At 38.4% G+C, this 18,783-nt stretch overlaps 4 protein-coding genes and 2 long non-coding RNA genes across 6 annotated transcripts; 4 read left to right on the top strand and 2 right to left on the bottom strand.

The window, feature by feature from the left end:
- The first annotated feature begins 702 nt into the window (after positions 1–702).
- Positions 703–3,551, top strand: LOC116926332 (carbonic anhydrase 2). The gene is given in 7 exon segments (XM_045177392.1): positions 703–837; positions 839–863; positions 1,825–1,848; positions 1,947–2,108; positions 2,226–2,376; positions 2,438–2,546; positions 2,617–3,551. Coding segments are annotated over 7 exon segments (1,164 nt in total). The 3' UTR covers positions 3,175–3,551.
- Positions 3,552–4,395: 844 nt separating this feature from the next.
- Positions 4,396–6,529, top strand: LOC116926326 (carbonic anhydrase 2). Its single transcript, XM_045177396.1, has 8 exons — positions 4,396–4,661; positions 4,813–4,839; positions 5,035–5,199; positions 5,268–5,418; positions 5,482–5,587; positions 5,654–5,881; positions 5,937–5,959; positions 6,166–6,529. The coding sequence occupies exons 1-8, from the start codon at positions 4,472–4,474 to the stop codon at positions 6,326–6,328; spliced, it is 1,053 nt and encodes a 350-aa protein (XP_045033331.1). The 5' UTR covers positions 4,396–4,471; the 3' UTR covers positions 6,329–6,529.
- Positions 6,530–7,551: 1,022 nt separating this feature from the next.
- Positions 7,552–11,071, top strand: LOC116926325 (carbonic anhydrase 2). Its single transcript, XM_045177393.1, is given in 7 exon segments — positions 7,552–7,811; positions 7,922–8,096; positions 9,371–9,394; positions 9,484–9,645; positions 9,733–9,883; positions 9,941–10,346; positions 10,410–11,071. Coding segments are annotated over 6 exon segments (1,140 nt in total). The 5' UTR covers positions 7,552–7,811; the 3' UTR covers positions 10,632–11,071.
- LOC116926379 lies at positions 8,177–9,486 on the bottom strand. The gene is made up of 3 exons (XR_004396070.2): positions 8,757–9,486; positions 8,609–8,693; positions 8,177–8,546 (listed from the first exon to the last, which is right to left on the bottom strand). It is a non-coding gene; the product is annotated as an uncharacterized LOC116926379 (long non-coding RNA).
- Positions 11,072–12,878: 1,807 nt separating the features above from the next.
- Positions 12,879–16,605, top strand: LOC116926321 (carbonic anhydrase 2). Its single transcript, XM_032933170.2, has 8 exons — positions 12,879–13,212; positions 13,299–13,770; positions 14,583–14,609; positions 14,712–14,873; positions 14,980–15,130; positions 15,207–15,312; positions 15,442–15,669; positions 15,862–16,605. Exons 1-8 carry the CDS (start codon positions 13,195–13,197, stop codon positions 16,081–16,083), a joined length of 1,386 nt encoding a protein of 461 aa, XP_032789061.2. The 5' UTR covers positions 12,879–13,194; the 3' UTR covers positions 16,084–16,605.
- Positions 16,462–18,738, bottom strand: LOC123474776. Its single transcript, XR_006649804.1, has 2 exons — positions 18,556–18,738; positions 16,462–18,354 (listed from the first exon to the last, which is right to left on the bottom strand). It is a non-coding gene; the product is annotated as an uncharacterized LOC123474776 (long non-coding RNA).
- Between the last annotated feature and the right edge of the window lie 45 nt (positions 18,739–18,783).

The following is an 18,783-nucleotide window of genomic DNA, read 5'->3' as shown; positions in this document are numbered from 1 at the left end:
TCCATCAAGTGTAAGACATGAACAAGGTTACAACCTGGTTTATCAAGGATTTCTACCGGTATGTTTGAGCTTGGCATGGCTAGTTGGGTTCAAAGTAGCTGTTAATGCTCAGGTAAACGACTTCAGTTCACGCTATATGATTATTAACCACAAGTTTTCCCTTTTGTTTAATTCTAGTACACAAAGTCATAGTCGATTAAAGGGACACAGATGAGTGACGGAATGATTTTACCTACCGGCCTGCCTTCAAGTCTATTTAGAAATCCTTCTTGAAACTGGTCCTGTCGTCAGTTTGCGCTAAGGCTGGACGAAATGAAAGTAGTAGGTACTGAGAAAACGAGATTGACATGAAGAGAAAGGATACGTATCCTCACGTTACAAAAAAAATAATACTAGTACATATAAAACTAATTTGCCAATTGCTATCAATGTTTATTCAGCCGTTAGACATCGTCCAGAAAACTTCAACCACAGTCGCGGCTGGCCATCGCTTATCTTCGGGACAATAACTGTTTGTGTATTTTAGAGCATCGTTACAGATTCAAACGATAACACGGAGTCAACGAGGTAAAACGGTTTAGTGTTAACTACCGTACACAACCTTTTCAACGCAAGGTGTGTTCTATCCTTCAAGGTAACATCTAGAATTTTGTGTATTTTTAATTTTTAAAGATTTTATTTTCAATTGTGTGTATCTGTTAGATGACGCGATCGAGCGTGATTAGCAATCTTGTCATACTACTCGTTTTCTTTCGACTTTTGGTGCCTGCAACATCGACGGAGACGTTGGAAGCATTACCGGCCACATCAGAAGCTGTAAAAGAGAAAATGGACCTACAATTACAGAAAGCCAGACTGGAAACGTAAGTGCACGTTTATTTAATATTGTAGTGTTTGGATGAAAGAGGGTTAGATATTTTCTTAGCTAGTTGATTTGTTATTCATTGAAAAGACAAGTTGCCGATTTTACCCTGTAAGAATGTCTAAGGAAAAGTTTTCAAAGTCTTGATGAATGTGGATTGATTGGAAACGACAGGAACTCGTTTAAAGAGACACTGCTCTAAATTCAAGACCATCAATTTGCTGCTGTGAATAATAAATCAGGTTTTTAATTTTAGTCCAGTTTTTTTATCTTGTTATTAAGGAATTTGTTGTCCACGTTTTTTTTTTTTAATGGTTTACAATTTTATCTCGACGTGATGCGTGTAATTAATTTTTTTGAAATGTTTTGTTTTACTCAAACGCGCACGACAATCCTTTCGTTTTATTGTATTGTGCTTGCTCTTTTTTTTTTTCTCAGCTGCCCATTGTTTACTAAATGTTCATTGATATGCTAGTTCAAAAATCTATTTGGAACAACATTCTTTTAGTTGCACCAAGTCGGTAACCTTCATTTACTCACGATGGCTATAACTGTCGATGATACTTTCATTTCATTGTCTTATTATTTTGGCTATCACAATTGTAACCTTCAAATTTCAAAAGCCAAATTCGTGTTAAGTTCGTTGTCCTTTGTTTATTTTTTATGTAACCTAAAGAAATAGCGCCAGCAGTAGGTACTGTCACGATAATCATAAACTAGTTTAAATGTAGGACAGGTGTAAGAACCGACGACTAAGTGCACATTTAGGTAAATGTATTTGATCATTCTTGTCGACTAGGACGATGTTATTTTTGGACGTGCCTTGGGAAACGTGGGTCCGTTTATTAACGATGTAGTGAAGAATATGAAATTAGTTATTGGGCCCTGATTATGGTAGTTATTATTTTTATGAATCTGTATCAAAGCAACTAACCTTTTATTTTTTCATTTGTTTCTCGAAGCCAAACCAGCCTGGACTCACAAAGGTAATACAAATTTTAAAAATTTAATTTCTTGCCGATTTTCCTTTAGAGAAACATAGTTTATTATGCGTATTTTCATTAATTGATTTCTGATTGTCAAGATCCTGAGGCTTGGCCCCGTAAATTCCCAACGTGTGGTGGAAAACAGCAATCACCGATTAACATCCAACCAAACTTGACAATCATCACGACATACCCCAACTTTAAATTCCATAATTACGGTTTCATTGAAGGCATGGAATTGATCAACAACGGACATAGCGGTTAGGTTCTTCTTCCTTCTAAAAATTGTTCTTATAAAAGGGATTCTTTCCTTCAGATATTCTCTTGTGGCGATCTCATTACCATTACTTATTAATGCAATTTTTTCTTCAAGACAGCGGCTTACAATTTGCCGATCAACTATCCCAAAAAGAAGACTCCCCATATTAGCGGCGGCGGGTTGGATGGCATATACCAATTTGCTCAGATTCATATGCATTGGGGAAATGATTCCAGTAAAGGCAGCGAGCACCTCATCAAATCGAAAAGGTAAATACTTCAAGAAATTCAACTATCGATCTCCATATCGTCACCTTCCATCGGTTTGTAGTTATCCAGCCGAAATGCACCTGGTCCACTGGAACGTCAAATACGGATCGTTTGCTGAAGCCAGTAGATATTCGTACGATGGTCTTGCTGTTCTGACAGTTTTCGCTAGGGTAATTTATCGTTTACCTTTGTTGTTATGCTCTGTAAGTATTAGCCATTGGCTGGTTTTATTCCATACAGGTGGTGCCGGAAGACAATAAATCGTATCAGCCTTTGGTTGATCAACTGGGCGAGATAATTAAGAACGGCGATGAAACGATCTTAAGAAAATCCGTTTCGCTTTTTGATCTATTGCCCAAAAGGACTACCACATTCTATCGCTATTTTGGATCTGTTACCACTCCAGCCTGCCAGGAGATTGTCATCTGGACCATCTTCGATAAGGCAATTGAAATATCTGAAAGACAAGTAAAGGCTTTTTTTTTAACATTCTCAAAATTATCGATTTTTATGATGGTTTTTTAAAAGTTGAACAAGTTTAGAAGCCTCAAAGATGAAGTGGGTGATCGGATGGTGGATAACTTCCGTCCACCGCAAGCTGTCAACGATCGCACCGTGTTTTATAGATCGAACAAAGTCCCCGACATCCCATTATCTGTGACTGACCCTTACTCTCCGTTTGCCGATGCTTACAAATGGAGTAAAGGGACATTCAAAAGTTATGGAAACAGATTTTGGGGAATGTTTGACCCTCCTGCTCATCTTCGTCACGCTTTTTGTCGATCTCGGCCTTGTTAACTGCATTCCTGTCTGCCAAGTTGTACATGAACTGTCGCTAAGTATTTGAAGGTTACAACTCTATCCGTGAAAGTGTATGGTGAATCTAGAACAGTTAATGGTGTGAGTCGATCGTGCTGAAAGACTATTTGATTTGAATTATTTCATCAACAAGATAATCGTTCAGTTTAGTTACGTTTCACGCACGATGAAGCGGAGAACAGTAAAGTAGGACATTGTTGTTTGCGATTGGTATTTGAATCTTTGCATGCTGGTCACGGTTTTCATCGTGTAGCGTGACGTGTGGGGTAGACAAGGTAACTAAAATACTTAAATTTCTTATTCTATTTCTTTTTCCGCAACGCATAAATATAGAATTCTCTATGGAGAACACTGAATTGTTGTCGAATTTGTTCAAGAAGATTCAGTTTTTAATGATATTGGGAAATCTTTGTTTAATCAATGGCTTGTTAGTTTGGACTTGGCTTATGGGTCATTTAAACAGGTGAGGAATGGAATTACATTTCCAACAAGGTAGTTTCACGATCCCGGCATTTGCAGTCATCTCATCAGCGCTGGATTAGGTAGACAATTCTTTCCACTGCCCTATAAGTGACCATAAAGTTGCTGAAACCGGTTTTCTTATCAAAATGCTTGATATTTGGCCACACGCTATTTCCTTGTTTTTTTGTTGTTTTTTTTAAGATGTCTTGTTCACTAGACATTGGACATGTACTTTAAAAAAGGTGTGTCCGTTTTAAATTATTCAGTAATGGAAAAGTTCAATGGACTTGTTTGAATGATGTTTGGAAGTGGGAAAAGATCATTCGGAATTTACATTCCGATTCGCCAGGCTTGCAGATCATGCTATTCAAAACCATGAAAGGATAAGGAAAGAAGAAAAATGATGGACAGATGTGACAAATCGTCTGTGTAGTGTCATCTTGGTTAGTCAGTAACCAGCAAAAAAATTAGGTGACGGTTATCGAACGAAAGCTTCGAGCAGATCCGTGTATGGTCTGAAGGTTCTTAACAGCTCGGCTGTAGCAACTCCCAACGCAAATCATCAATTGTTACACTGTCAAGATATGCTACGGTTGTAAATTTTTTTGCTTTAGTTTTCCAACAGCTATGAACAGCACGTTTCGAATTATTGATCACGTTGACGTGGTCATTGACCACGCACTTTTGTAACTGTTTTTTATGCAGAATATGGTCATGTCATACGGAGGTTAAATAGCTATAAGAGGCGAAGTGTTGGTAGGGGTGATTCGGTCTTTAGACTTTGGCAAGCTTCGACAGGCTCTGTAACATTTCCATGATGAACTTGTGGACGAAAAGCTCATCGTTGAAAGTTATTCTGGTTAGTTTCATTGTTATGTTTAATGTTTTGGTTCCCATGGACGCAGTCCCCGTCAGTGTGCCCAGATCCGCAGATGAAACATGGCGGTTTAAACACAGCAGCTCAGTATTTGAACATTGGATTTACGAGAAATCAATCTCTAAACGTAAGTATTCGTAGAAATGTGTCGCCAGAGTTATGCAACGTTTGGATTTGTTAATTGGGAAATGTGCGCTAATGAACGCTATCTCCCAACTAGCGATAATGGTCCTTCTTACAATGTTCACGAATTTCTAAAATGTTTTTTCTGATGACAGCTAGCAGTTGGAGCAAGTGGTATGCAAGTAAGTGCATTTATCTTTTTATACTTTGGAAAGTTCAGTCGCAATAGGTTTTTAGTTCATTTATAACCTCATATTAAGTTTGTGCGTACAAGGATAACAGAAGCTTTAAACTTCCCGGGTTTTTCAAGCTTCTGAAAAACTATATTACATCAACTGCTACCGATCGATTCAACTAAAAATGTATTTATTTCCAAGATCCAAATTCTTGGGCGGATTTGTCAGGTTCATCTTGCGGTGGTAATCAGCAGTCTCCGATTGATATTCAACCAAGATCATCCGTGACGAAAGCTTTCCCTAAATTAGCGTTCCACAATTACGGTAACATCGACAGAATGATTTTGATGAACAACGGCCACACTGGTTAGTTTCCATCATTTTTCCAACCCTCATTTCTGACAATCAATGACTTAATATCGGATTACCGACAGCGGTTTACATTCTTCCGGCCAAACTTCCGGAAAACAGAGTACCTTACATCACCGGTGGTGGACTGAATGGATCTTATGCGTTCGTTCAATTTCATTTGCACTGGGGAGGTGATTCCACCAAAGGCAGTGAACACCTCATCAAATCTAAAAGGTACGCCAGTTTATGCCCGTCTTTATTGTAGGATTTAACTGTTCAATGTCTCTATACACGTAGTTATCCCGCTGAACTGCATTTAGTTCACTATAATACCAAATATGGATCCTTTGCTGATGCAACAATGCATTCAGACGGTCTGGCCGTCTTGGGTATTTTCCTCCAGGTGATGTGATAAGAATTAATTTTTTTTTTGCGTCTTTAAAACTCATTCAACTTTGTTTTTACACAGGTAGGGTCAAGTGACAATGAATTTTTACAGCCTTTGGTCGACCAGTTGGGTGAAGTCATAGCAGATCATAACGAAACCACCCTAACGGATCTAGTGTCGTTCAAAGATCTGCTCCCGAGACAAACCTCATCGTTTTATCGCTACAATGGCTCATTGACCACACCCAACTGTCAGCAAATTGTCATCTGGACCGTGTTTGACACTCCGGTGGAAATCTCCGAACGCCAAGTGAGTCTTACTTAGTAGTTGGCTAGAAATTCTAAGACTACAATCTTGTCTTAAGTTGGCAAAGTACAGGCTGTTGAGGTAGTATAGCTTAACAACTTATACTAGGGGAATTTATATATGATATTAAAATAATTTTTTCTTTAAAATTATTTTAAAAAAAAAAAATGATAAGAGACACGGACACGTGTGAATAAAGCTGAGACACATTGACCGGTCTTATATAACATAAGGATATTAAGGAAAAAAGAATCCTGAGTGAAAAAAAAAAGTGAACAGGTACGTAGAGAGTTTGGAGGTGAACATCTGGTGAATAACTTTCGTCCATCGCAGAGAGAAAATGATCGTCTAGTGTTCTACAGATCTCCTAGCAGATGCGAAATTTCGAAATCGTTGCCGATCATGTCCTCCTCATTTGCGGCCCAATTTTTGGCCTTTATTGGATGCTGAAATTCAGCAAAGTATGCGCAGCTAGTTGTGCGTTATTATGACAATAAATGATGGTAAGTGAGTGAAGCAACATTTCAATTTCTTGCCGTATTTATTTGGTAATTTTACTGCACCACAATAGTTGATTTGTTAGAATTCCTGCACTTTTCGTGAAGAAAAAGCGCGTGCGCCATTCACGAAAAATATACTTGTTTAACTGCAGCTAGATGGCACGGGTTGAATTGGCTTTCTTTCATTTTTTTTTTCCATTGAATTACGTGTGCTCACTTTATGGTTCTGTTTAAATTTGTACCAACGTCAAATTAGCGAAAAGAAAATTCCCAAAATTTTATCACTGTAATTGGATTAAGCGTCTGCCCTGAAGCGAACCAGTTCCTTGGCTGGGCGTGACGCGAACCAACGGTGATTCAAATCGATTAAAATGTAAGTACTTTTTCTTGTTTTGTTTAGTGGGTTCAGTAAGCAGGTAAACTTATTGAACCTTGCCATACTTCCAAGTTGCACTGAATCGGTAAAAATAGTTTTGGTTCACGTTCGCTTACCCTGCCCTTATACTGTCACGAAATTGAAATTCATTTTTTTTTTCAGGGTCGGTGTGTTATCCATCTTGTTACGTGACGACATTGACTTCAAAAAAAAATTTATCAATCTCCATTTTTTCATTTTTTTTTCCCCCTGGAGTCTGCCCCTCTTTTCAGTTTGCACCAATAGGCAATGCTTTAAGCAACACGGACAAGAATGTTAACGCTAAATTTCACAACGGCTTTAGAAGTGAGAGTAACTTGTGTTAAAACAACTTCATTTTGAAATGGGAATTCCGGTAGGTGATTGGTATGCGAGAAATGTTTTCTGCAAGGAAAAGTATACAAACCAGTATAGCTTTCAAAAATTTAGTTCGTCAGACTATGTAACCAAAATCTATGGGTATAGGTACACCGAGATCCATTCGGGCGCAGACTAAAGGTCTAACTAAAATGTTTGCTGATAACAAAGTCGGTGTATAGTCGGTATAATGCTACTATCACAAGGTTTATTTATTTACACGTGGCCTCCGTTCTTGCCAAGCGAATTTGAAACTGAACTGGTTGGTTGTCGTTCGATTGGGCGAAAAGAAAGTGTGGCCAGGTAAGAGGGAAACGAGATTGACACAGATAGAAGAAAGGAGGGTTGGACCTCTTAAAGTATTTCAAGAACTTCCGAGCATAGTACGGCATATAAACGAATTCGTCTACCGTTAAAAGCCATTGATTCGGCTGTTGGATTCGCGCGTAAAAGTTACTCTCATGCGGAGGTGGTAAAGTCTCACTTGGGGTACAATTGGTGGGCAGTTCACGCAGGTGAAATTGTGCACATTTAAATTATCATATTCGAAAACGATAACGTGAATAGTGAAACATCAAAAGTCTTCTTCGATCGATCAAAATCCGATTTACGTGATTGCCGGGAAGATATTCTTGGTTTCAATTGAAGAAGTGCTTTCACGGTAGGATGATTATTCTAATTAACTTGGCAGGCGGTAGTGATTGTATTGACGTGATAACCAAAAGTGTTAATTTAGCTTCGTTTTATTTTTTAATGACTGATGTTATACAGATGTTGCAGGTTCACGTAACAAATGTTTTGGCAATTGCTATCGTCTTCTTTCGAATTTTGGCGGTCGCAACGCCAGAGGCAATAGCAGAAGCAGCAATCAGGACTAAATGGCCACACAAAATTCACAGTGTTCCAACATTAGACCAAGGCAATCACGAGAAACCCAAACCCAAAAGTGAGTAAAACTATCTCATGCATTATACAGCACGATTGCTTTAGGAAAGGGCTTTACTGTTGAAGATAAGGTCAACGTGGTAGCAAATAGTTGTCGTTTATTACGTTATGCAAAATCGTCTATAGTCCTCCAGAAAACCTGTTGTGCTAAGTGCCTTTGTTTTGGGGTCAATTTTCGTAAGAGCAGTTATTTATCTATCTGTTGTGATAACTGAAAATATCTTTACTGACATCACTAATGAAAAACTGTCCTGAAATGTTTTTAAATTACGTAATAATGGCTATGAGAAATGGTTTTTTAATCCAAAGTTTGGAGTTGAAACAGCCCGAAACATTTGAGAGTAGCTAATGCACATGCCCTGCATTCCGGTAACAGGTATAATTTATATTATACAACATCAAGGCTGAACTTTCAATCAGTAACAAAGATGGAGGCAAAGGCAGACTTGATCTAGAAAATGTGATAGGTTTCATGTAATGAAAAAAAAAAAGGTTTAACAAATTATTGCTTACATTCTTTTCGTGACAAATAATATAACGTATGTTTTGTTTTTGTTCCCTTTTTTTTTTAGCTTTTTTGAAAGGGAAAACATTCCTTCTGTTAACAGTTAAATCTATAATTATAACGTGAACTTGCAGTTAGAAAGCTCTTGTAATTCACCTTTCAATTTGCTGGAACGAGAAAATCGTGATGTCTCCTCGCGACCAGTAGTTTTTTGTGTGTAGCTAGTAGTTATTCCCGCACGAGGCCATGTTTTTTTTCCCCTCCTTCTGGATCAAGAGCTTGTTCTGCTTTTTTTTTCTTTCTTTTCTATGAAAACAGGTTTAATCATACAAAAATCTTTGGCTACTGATACGTCGACCTTCTTTCTAGGAATAAACGTCAGATTTGGGCCGAGTACGTTAGCTCTTTATTGGATGACAATCACGTTCGTTACAGCGAATCGAAAAGAAGAAAAGCAAAAAATGAAAGCGGAGACGTGGCATTTGACATAGCTCAGATCGAAAGAGGGAACAATTGCGTACACATTCAACTCTCACTTTTCATTTGTAAAAGAGGCGAACTGGTTTGTGCGAACTCTTTCTCCAGCTATGTCAAATATCGATACCCTAAAGAAGATTCATTTGAATTGCTTGAATATTTCTGGCGAATTATTTTTTACGCTGACCAATGATTGCATGTTGTATAGTCCTAAATTAGTCCAAAGCACATCGCAAAATCGTCTTGCATCGCACAAAAAAATTCATTAACACGTTTTCTTTTTGATTATTTAGATAAGCCGCTTTGGACGCATAAAGGTAAGCTTCTTTTTTCCTCGTTAACATACAAATTTCCTGAATATTCATATACATCATTTGGTAATTCAAATTATGTTGGTTTTACAAAGATCACCTGGAATGGCCTAAGAAGTTTCCTACGTGTGGTGGAAGACGGCAGTCTCCGATCGACATCCACCCGAAATCGACTGAGCTGGAAGCGTTTCCCAGTATAAAATTCCACAACTACGGATTAATCGATAACCTCGAATTCGTCAATAACGGACATAGTGGTTAGTAAACCATTACCACAAGCGGAAATAACCCCTTTGCGTAGATTTCTGACATTTTATTTTCTATACTCTACAAAAATAAACAAGCTGCCGCCAATCTGCCAAAGGACTTTCCCAAAGACAAGACGCCCGGCATCAGCGGCGGAGGGCTGAATGACACTTATGCGTTCGTTCAAATCCACATGCACTGGGGTTCCGACTCTTCTAAAGGCAGCGAACATGTCATCAAGTCACAAAGGTATTTTTCTTCGTGAAATCATCAATCGAGTTAACTAACATTTAACTCGCTGCATAGCTATCCTATTGAGTTACATTTCGTTCATTATAACACCAAGTATGGATCGTTCGCTGAAGCCAGTAGAAACGCACAAGACGGCCTGGCCGTTTTAGCAGTCTTAGCTACGGTAAGATATCGTTGGTTACACTTAGGAAATAGTGTTTTAATGAATGATTAACTCTTTTTATTTTACAGGTGTCACCCTAGTGATAGCAAAGCTTTTCAGCCAATGGTTGATCAACTCGGAGAGATCGTGCATAACGGTGACGAAACGATTTTAAGGTCACCTCTTTCGCTCAATCGTTTGCTACCCAGACGGACATCATCGTTCTATCGCTACTTTGGTTCGTTGACCACACCCGACTGCCAGGAAATCGTCACGTGGACCATTTTTGATAACACGATTGAAATTTCCGAAAGACAGGTGAGTCGAATTCTCTATAGTGTCACTTTGAAACACGACCGTGATCGCTTGCTTCGACAATAGTTGAACGCGTTCAGAATGATTAAAGACGAGGTTGGAGAACCAATGGTCAACAACTTCCGTACGCCGCAGCCGTTGAACGAACGCACTGTATTTTACAGATCGTTCACTGGATGCGAAATCTCTCGTTCGTTGACTGACAACGAATCGCCTGAATCCGAAGCTTTAAAATGGAGCAAATGCTTGATGAGCTACGCTTTCAATTCAATTTTACCTTCATCCTAAACACATCCATTAGTATTCTATATCTTTTTTTAATTTTTAATTTGACGTTGGTCGATCGTGGCGAGTATTCAGATTTTAAAGCACTAACTTCATCATCACAATGGCAAACATTTCGAAATAATATATTTTCAAATTTATTCGAAAATCGTTTATTACGTAACTGAATATTTTAAGAAATTATTTTTAACCATTGTTTTTAATTTTCTGACGAACACATCTCTTTGGCCTTTATATTTTGTCTTGGACAACAGAAACATTCTGGCTACGAGGCAAATAATATGACACATACATGTTTTACGACATGTATATGTCATATTTGTAACTTAAAGTCAGTAATGGGTCTCCAAATATAGTCTGACCTCTAATTTCTCTGTCTTTTGTTTCTTGAATCTTTTTGTATTTTTACAGCCCTTGACCAAATAGATTGTGAGACATTCGAATGTTATATATCTATTGAATGCTGCGGACATCAATCTTTTCAATTTCACTTTTAGGGTCTGGGTCATCTGATCTGAAACCCAAACAATGTTTTCGGTTAAATTGAAGAAAAAAGCTTTTCAAGGGTGTCTTTTATTGGAAGAATGGCGGTCTCATTATGCGGCCAAATGTCTGCAAATATTCGCCGCTTTTGGTTATCACTTAACGGTCACTCACTGGTTTTTTTTTAAATGTTCAGCTGTTTGTTTTAGTTATGTTTTTCAAACCGCATTAAAATTGGTTAACAGACTGACTATTGCCCCAACAACCTTGAGTAACGTGATAGTATTTAACACATTAGCCGGTGGAGGTCAATTGCTTACTCGACTGTGACGAACATTAACCAACAAAAAATGTTAACTATTTTTTTTTTTATGGGGGTGATTTTCATGAAAAAAAACATTACCGTGTCTATCATCATCTTAAGCTATTTATTCTTTAAAAAATCCCAAACCACTAACCGTTTATTGCATTGGTGTAGACTCGCGTTATGGCTGTACGTTTCTTAGCGATCAGATTCGAGGACGCTTTTATTTTAACCACTGCGTGGAACGGCGGCTGAAAAGGGAGAGTAAAAATTGCTTTAATAGTTTCCAGTGACTATTAGCATAACCGAAGAACGTGTCCCGAATAGACTCAGACGAGCGGAGAACGCCCTAATAACAAACCAGTTCATTATCGAAGGTAAAAATGAAATGCCATTCATTTGGTATTAATAATTTGGCATAGATTTTCATTTTAATCATTTTTTTTTTTGCGTCTTAGCAGTTGTGACGTAGTTGTGAAAATTTTCAAAAGGACAGCCAGTCAAATGCCTCGCAGCCATACCCGCCCAAATTCATTTCCTGATTTGCGTGACCTTAAACAATCACGTTCGTGGAATTTACTTCTGTCCTGGTAAGTTCAGTGCACGAAATTTCTAGAATACGGCGTACATAGGGATTACCAATCACGTACCATCTTAAGACTAAGCGAAACCTCTTTTTGAAATATCTGATTTTGAACTACCTATGGCCAAACAATCATTTCATTCGTTAGCAATAGAAAGTCTAGTTTTCGCAAAACGATCGTTAACCCAACATTTCAAATCTCACTTTCGCTAACGTCTCGCTCTTATGACGTAATATTATTTAACATCCCAACAAAAATATGATCCAAGTGACATTTTGGCGCCATAAAACATTTGCAATTTGAGCATGGGATTTTTATGCCACCGGAAAGGCCTTCAAAACGATCGTCAACACGATATCGATAATCCCAAGGAAAGCTGCTTAAAAAGAAAAAAAAAATAATTTTTTATTTATTCCGACTGTCAAAAATCGTGTTGCAAACAGGTTGGTATTTTATTTTTTACGATATGCGGTGTGTGGCTACACAAAAGGATTTGCTCCAGACTGCTAGAGTTCCACGCATCGTGATTTTGCTGAATTGAGACGCGTGTATGACCCTATATAGGTTTTAGGCGTGTTCAAAATTGGTGCAATTTCATGTGTTACTTATGGGTAGAGTGCATATAGTTTTTCTAGCGCGCTGGAGCTTGCCGTCGGCAATGAAACCTGCCCCGATGGTATATACACAGTATAATTTTACCTGCTCAGGGTCTCTTGTTTTTTTTTTTTTATAGACAGTCCCGAAATATCGATGCAAACCGGTCGGGTGTGGTCGATAGTTTAGCGAATGGAGAACTATTATGTAGACGAAGAAAAAAGAAGGAAGTATGATAGATAGTAAAAAACAAAAACAAAGGGTGGTTACATGTATCTTCAATTTTTTTTGTTGTAAGTAAACTAGTATATGACCGAATGGTGGGCTGGCCCGTTTGTTGATTCGGCTTTTGGACATCGTCGAGGAAGCGTCGAGCAGTTGCGGCAAGCTCCTAGTTTAAAGCATCTGTTTGAAACCAACGAGGAAACGAATTTCTAGTGCACATTCACGGTGTTGGCCTTTACTATTTTCTAAAGCCGATTAACGTGAAGAGTGAAACTAAAAGTTCTTTCCTCGGGCGGGGCCAAACTGTGCTAAATAACTAAAAGGAATTCTTGCGCGTTCTTCTGTACGTTGCAGACTCGACCTTCCCTCTCCGAGAATGCTGGTTACATTTGCGGTAATATTCGTTTCACTAATCGGCTAAGAGATTTTTAATTGCAACAACGTAGGATTAAATTTTTATTGCTAATTGTTTGATTATAGGTGTCGCGATCGGACGTGATTCGCAAGGTGGCCAATTCTTTTGCTATCGTCATTGTCCTCTTTCAAATCTTGATGGATGTGAACGGATATCCCATCATTGGAGAACCATTTATTAAGGATGCACCCTTTACTCCGGAAGCTACTGCAGTACCAACGAGTTCATCCACTTTGGAAGAAAGTCCGTCTCCATCCACGACAGTAGCTCCGAAAGTGTTGAATCCTTCAACTACATCCGCTCCGGAATCGGGGACATTACTTTCATCCACGACGTCAGCCTCGCCTTTATTGACGGTGAAAACTCATCCACCGGAATTGATGTCTTTCACAGCAGGAGTTCCAGAAACCAGTTCTTCTTCGGACTCTACTACGTCATTGCCTGTTAGCACGGAGCGTACCACAAGTGCGGAAACATTCGGCGCCGCTGAAGACGACACTATGTTTGAACATTTTACGTTGAAACCGCAAATCATAAGTAAGTAGCCTTAGTTTTTTGGTTTAGATTTTCAATAGTTAGATCGCGTGTGAGTGGACGTTAGGAGGGATTTCGAAATTCTGTTGTGGATGTAGAATTCAAGGCTAAATTATTTCTTTTTTCATTCAATGACAAACTTGAAAACAAATAGGCGTAACCTGGTACATAAAAATGGATGTTATAGACTCGTTGGCCGAACCACATGCCCTCACGTTTCCTCTATTTCGTTTTTTGTTTTTGTTTTTGTCGGTTATTTGTTCGGTTGACGTGAGAATTTCAGACATCCTTTCGTTTTTTTTCAACGTGAGCGGGAAACTCGTGCGATGAAGGGCATTTTTTTTTTCTCTGTGAATTACTTTCATTCGGTTTCTAGTGTTGCACCCAAAATCAATGTTTGTTGTGTTTAAACCGGTTGTGTTGGACAACAAACCTCTAGCTGCTGGCCCGATGACCTTCCAACTGTCAGCAGCAATTGTTAGCTTTGACTCGCGTACGATGAAAGAACGTAACTCTCACTTTACATAGCAAAGGCGTTAGCTTCTTTACACACGAAGGCTCAATTGGAATTCCAGACTTGAATCGTTCAATTTGTTGATCGTTCCACCCTTATAGGCTAACTGCGATTAAACTATGGAACATAATTGTATAGTTAAACCAGCTGAAATGTAGTTTAGAGAATGGATTTAAACAGATTTTGCCATTCTTTATTGTTTGATTGGTCATTGAAGGATTTCAAGCGTCTTGGCGTGTTAATGAATGTTTAAAAGAATAAAATATTCATCAATGCCATTTTCTTTTTCTTTTTTTCATAGAAGCCAAACCAGTCTGGACCCACAAAGGTAATGCTCTTATTTTAGCCACAATTTGTTGTTTTTTTTTAGATCATAGAGAGAAAATTCAAAAATGTCATTATTACATTTTAATGAACTATATTCATCAAGATACCACGGGTTGGCACAGTCAATTTCCGACTTGCGGAGGTCTTCAGCAATCTCCGATTGACATCCAGCCAAAATCGACCGTCCTAACAGCTTACCCGAAATTTACGTTCCACAATTATGGCAACATCGAGAACATGGAATTAATAAACAACGGGCATAGCGGTTAGAATTTATTTCTTTTTGGCCACGAAAGAAAAAAAAAACAATTGCTTTTCTTTTCACTTCCTTGATTATATTTTAAAAAATGTATTTTTTAATTTAAAAACAGCCGTGTTCAACTTACCACCAGACTACCCCATAGATGACATGCCTCACATTACTGGCGGTGGATTGGAAAATACTTTCGCATTCGTTCAATTTCACCTGCACTGGGGAAACAATTCGAGCCAAGGCAGCGAGCACCTCATCAAATCTAAAGGGTATTTTAAAACAAACGATTGGCTTAGTTGAAAATATTTCAGTTTATTTAACGTATTACTGTTTTCCCACGTCCAGCTATCCAGCTGAGATGCATATGGTTCATTTTAACACCAAGTACGGATCGTTCGCCGAGGCCAGTAAATACGAAGACGGTGTGGCCGTCTTGGCTATTTTCCTCAAGGTGATATTTGTTATTGCCATGAAGGGCGTTTCCCTTTTTGATCCATTTCAATTTTTAAACTAACTCGAGACTAAGAAAAATGCCTGCGTGAAATATACGCAAATGAATTTAAGAATTGAATATTTGTAGGTGGGGTCGAGTGACAGCCAATCTTTCCAGCCTCTGGTCGAACAACTCGGAGAAATAGCCAAAGATGGTGACGAAGTAATTCTAAGAAATCCGATTTCGCTAAGCAATTTGTTGCCTGGACGGACTTCATCTTTTTACCGATACAGCGGCTCGTTGACAACTCCCGCCTGCCAACAAATCGTTATCTGGACTATTTTTGATACCCCTTTGGAAGTTTCGGAAAATCAGGCAAGTCATGCGATGGTTGACGATGAAAAGTCCTTGACTCTTTTGATTCGTCTAATTGATTACGGTCTCCTACATACGACTTCTGAGAAAGACATTGAAATGCCCAAAAACCAAAGACCTGCATGATATTAGACGAGTGAAAGTCTCTACTCCGATTAACCATTTGTTTCTGTTTGAAATGTTATTTTTCAGCTCGAAAAATTCAGGCACCTAAAAGGCGATGACGGTACAAATATGGTTAACAACTTCCGTCCGACCTTGCCCGTGAACGGACGGACAATCTTTTACAGATCGTTCACTGGTTGTGAAATATCACGATCATGGCCGATCACGTCGTCCCCTTTCTCAGAAGCTTTCAAGTGGAGTAAATGCCTGATGGGCTTCGCTTACAAGTCGGCCGCTCCATCGTTGTAGTGCGTTTTTTCTTGCACGTCTTTTGGTTTGAATGTATAAGCGACGAATTGAATGAATTTGATCACTTGTTGACAGATAATACGCTCGCATTCCACTGAAAGTAATTCCTAACGTAGTGTCAAAACGTTGATATTTTCGAATGATCACAATCTTCTAGTAGTCGAGAGAGAAAAATTTAATTTATAAGAAGAACCAAGAGAAAAACAAAAACAAACGAGACGTGCTAATTTATCAGGCCAATTTTCCCTGTACGATTTAAGGATATTCTCAGACAATTTCTATCCGTAAGGATAATTAACGCACGAAAAGACATTCAATTGGATACACAATCGGGAAAGATGGACCCCCCACTTTATCTTCTTGTCCCCAATACCTTTGTTCTCTCATTTCATCACTTTGGGCTGTCAACACGCTCTGTGAATTTACATATATACATTACTGAACATTTGACATTGTATGGCTGTCTGTATGGATGTAACCTATTCGATATTCAACTACATATAAATATACTATAACAGTGTACAATTTCGCATCAATTCATTCTTACCAGGTGCTTAATTGAATCACCAGCATCCTATCGAAAAATACGCCTTTACTGACGCTTGATTCAAACACCATATATAGTCAAGGTTGTTGAATGGAGAATGTACGACCGCGTTCGAAGAAAACGGACCTGTAAAACTAGTAATATATCGTCCTTCGCCTCAATAATTAAAGTCGGCCAGGGTGTTTGCAATTGAAAGATCATTGGGTGCGTAATACGTTAACCTGTTACTCGACTCTACTTTCAGCGCAGAAAATTGGTAGCCAAGTATTTTTAGCCAACAATTTTCTGTTCAGCAACAAAGGCATTGTCTTTTTCAACATAAAAATGCGCTCGCATTATTAAGAGTACTAGTGAAGCAATTTGGTATTGCAAGAAAAGGTAAAAGGCGTGATAAACACCCACCTGAAATTCTCAACAATAAAAACGAAAGAGAAAAGCTACACAAGAGGTATTATCCCATCTACGGGCTACACCTTGACCATGAAAACTGTTCCAAGAGGCTTCAGGAGAAGGGCATGATTAGGAGATATGTCGATAGTTGTAACCGGATCAGCATTGTTGTTGCATTTCGTAACTCTTATTCCGTCACGATGAGATCGGCCTGTACAAAACAGCTAATGTTAATGATGAACTGGCCTCTTTCCTCCCCGAACGATTGTCAAAATAAAATGTGACTACGCTAATGAACGCTTCCCAAATCACAATGGGCGTTATGTAGAGTTATTAATGTTTTAAGTAATAGTAAAATCGTGTGCAATGCAAACAAAGGAGGATACGATTGAAATGTCGTCTCATTATGACTTGCACATCCGTTTCGTTTATCCTTGAGGCTTCCCGCAGGTGTTTTTAACACGAAATGCTTGTCACATTTGACAAGTGGGGCCAACGATGACCAATGCGTAAATGCGATGATACAGCAATTAAAAGTTTTTAAAAAATCAATCAATTTGTATGTCTCAAATCATTTTGAAGGAGGATTTAAGTTACGTAATACGTCATTTTTAAACGATTTGGCAACTCGACAATTTCCAAGAATTTTTTTCTTATAAATGTACTTAGGGAAGGGTAAGGAAAAGGATACAATACTCAGCCTTCTTCACCGTTTTGTCACCTATCCCACATTTTCGACGTCTATAGTTGGTGAAGCTGTCGACCATTATCTCCATTATCAAACGCACAGTAGAACTGTAGTGGGCACTTCACCAGAAAAGACGGCCATTTCTTCGTTTAGATGATAACACGCAGTTTTGTTGTGGAACGCTGACGTTATTAGTTTCTGTGTGGGTTACACAACCAAAGCTAAATGCACGAGCCCCTTCAGGTTGTATCTACGTGATGATGTAAGTTTTCTTTTTTGTTACTTTTTTTTTTGTTTGTTGGTTTCTTTCTTGATTTCGAAATTCGTTAGTATGCACCACCAGCAACTGTTGCCATCGCTGAATCCTTATTGTTTCACATTTCTCGTGTTTTGCATGTTGAAGGAACACAAAAAATGTTGAGTAATTGGCGGTATGTGCTTGCCATTAGCCTTGAACTCCAAATTTATGGCGGCATGGGTGTTGGCCATACGCAGTATGTATTTTAAGTAGCCTGGAGAATGTCATTTCCGCATCACGGAATGGGGCCGCAAGGAGTCATCCGTTGAATTTTGCCTGCCATCCAAGTTCTTGCAACAAATCCAGTGATATCTCAATTTTCAAACAGGCGTTTCATCATTGACATTTCTGAATAGAAACTAAGGCAATGAGTCAGGTATTCGATTATTCTTCGATAAATTCGTTATCTCTATGTATCTGACAATAGTTGACGTCACAATAGAGAAATCCCTTATTTCGGCAATCAAAGAACTTTTATCATACCAACAATTTGACAAACGCTTTTCTTTTAATTGTTAATTAAAGTTAGATTTTTCAAGAGTTTCATACCGTAGGGTTTTCGGAAATGGTAGTTAATTGGTAGACATGAATTGAAGATTTCATTCTAACGTGTTTGAAATGCTCCATTGTTGTTTAAAGAAAACATTGTTGGTTGCCGAGTTTCTACACGATAGATGGTGTGTTCCATGTACTGAAAAGTGTTTTTTGTCTTGTTTTGTTTGTGACAGTTGTGAATTGATCCAGATCCAATTGCTTAAAAAAACACCACTGAAATGC

Source organism: Daphnia magna, linkage group LG7, assembly GCF_020631705.1.
Source record: "Daphnia magna isolate NIES linkage group LG7, ASM2063170v1.1, whole genome shotgun sequence".
Classification (NCBI taxonomy): domain Eukaryota; kingdom Metazoa; phylum Arthropoda; class Branchiopoda; order Diplostraca; family Daphniidae; genus Daphnia; species Daphnia magna.
The sequence above is the reverse complement of the archived record's forward strand: the minus strand, read 5'-3'. Positions and strand labels throughout refer to the sequence as shown.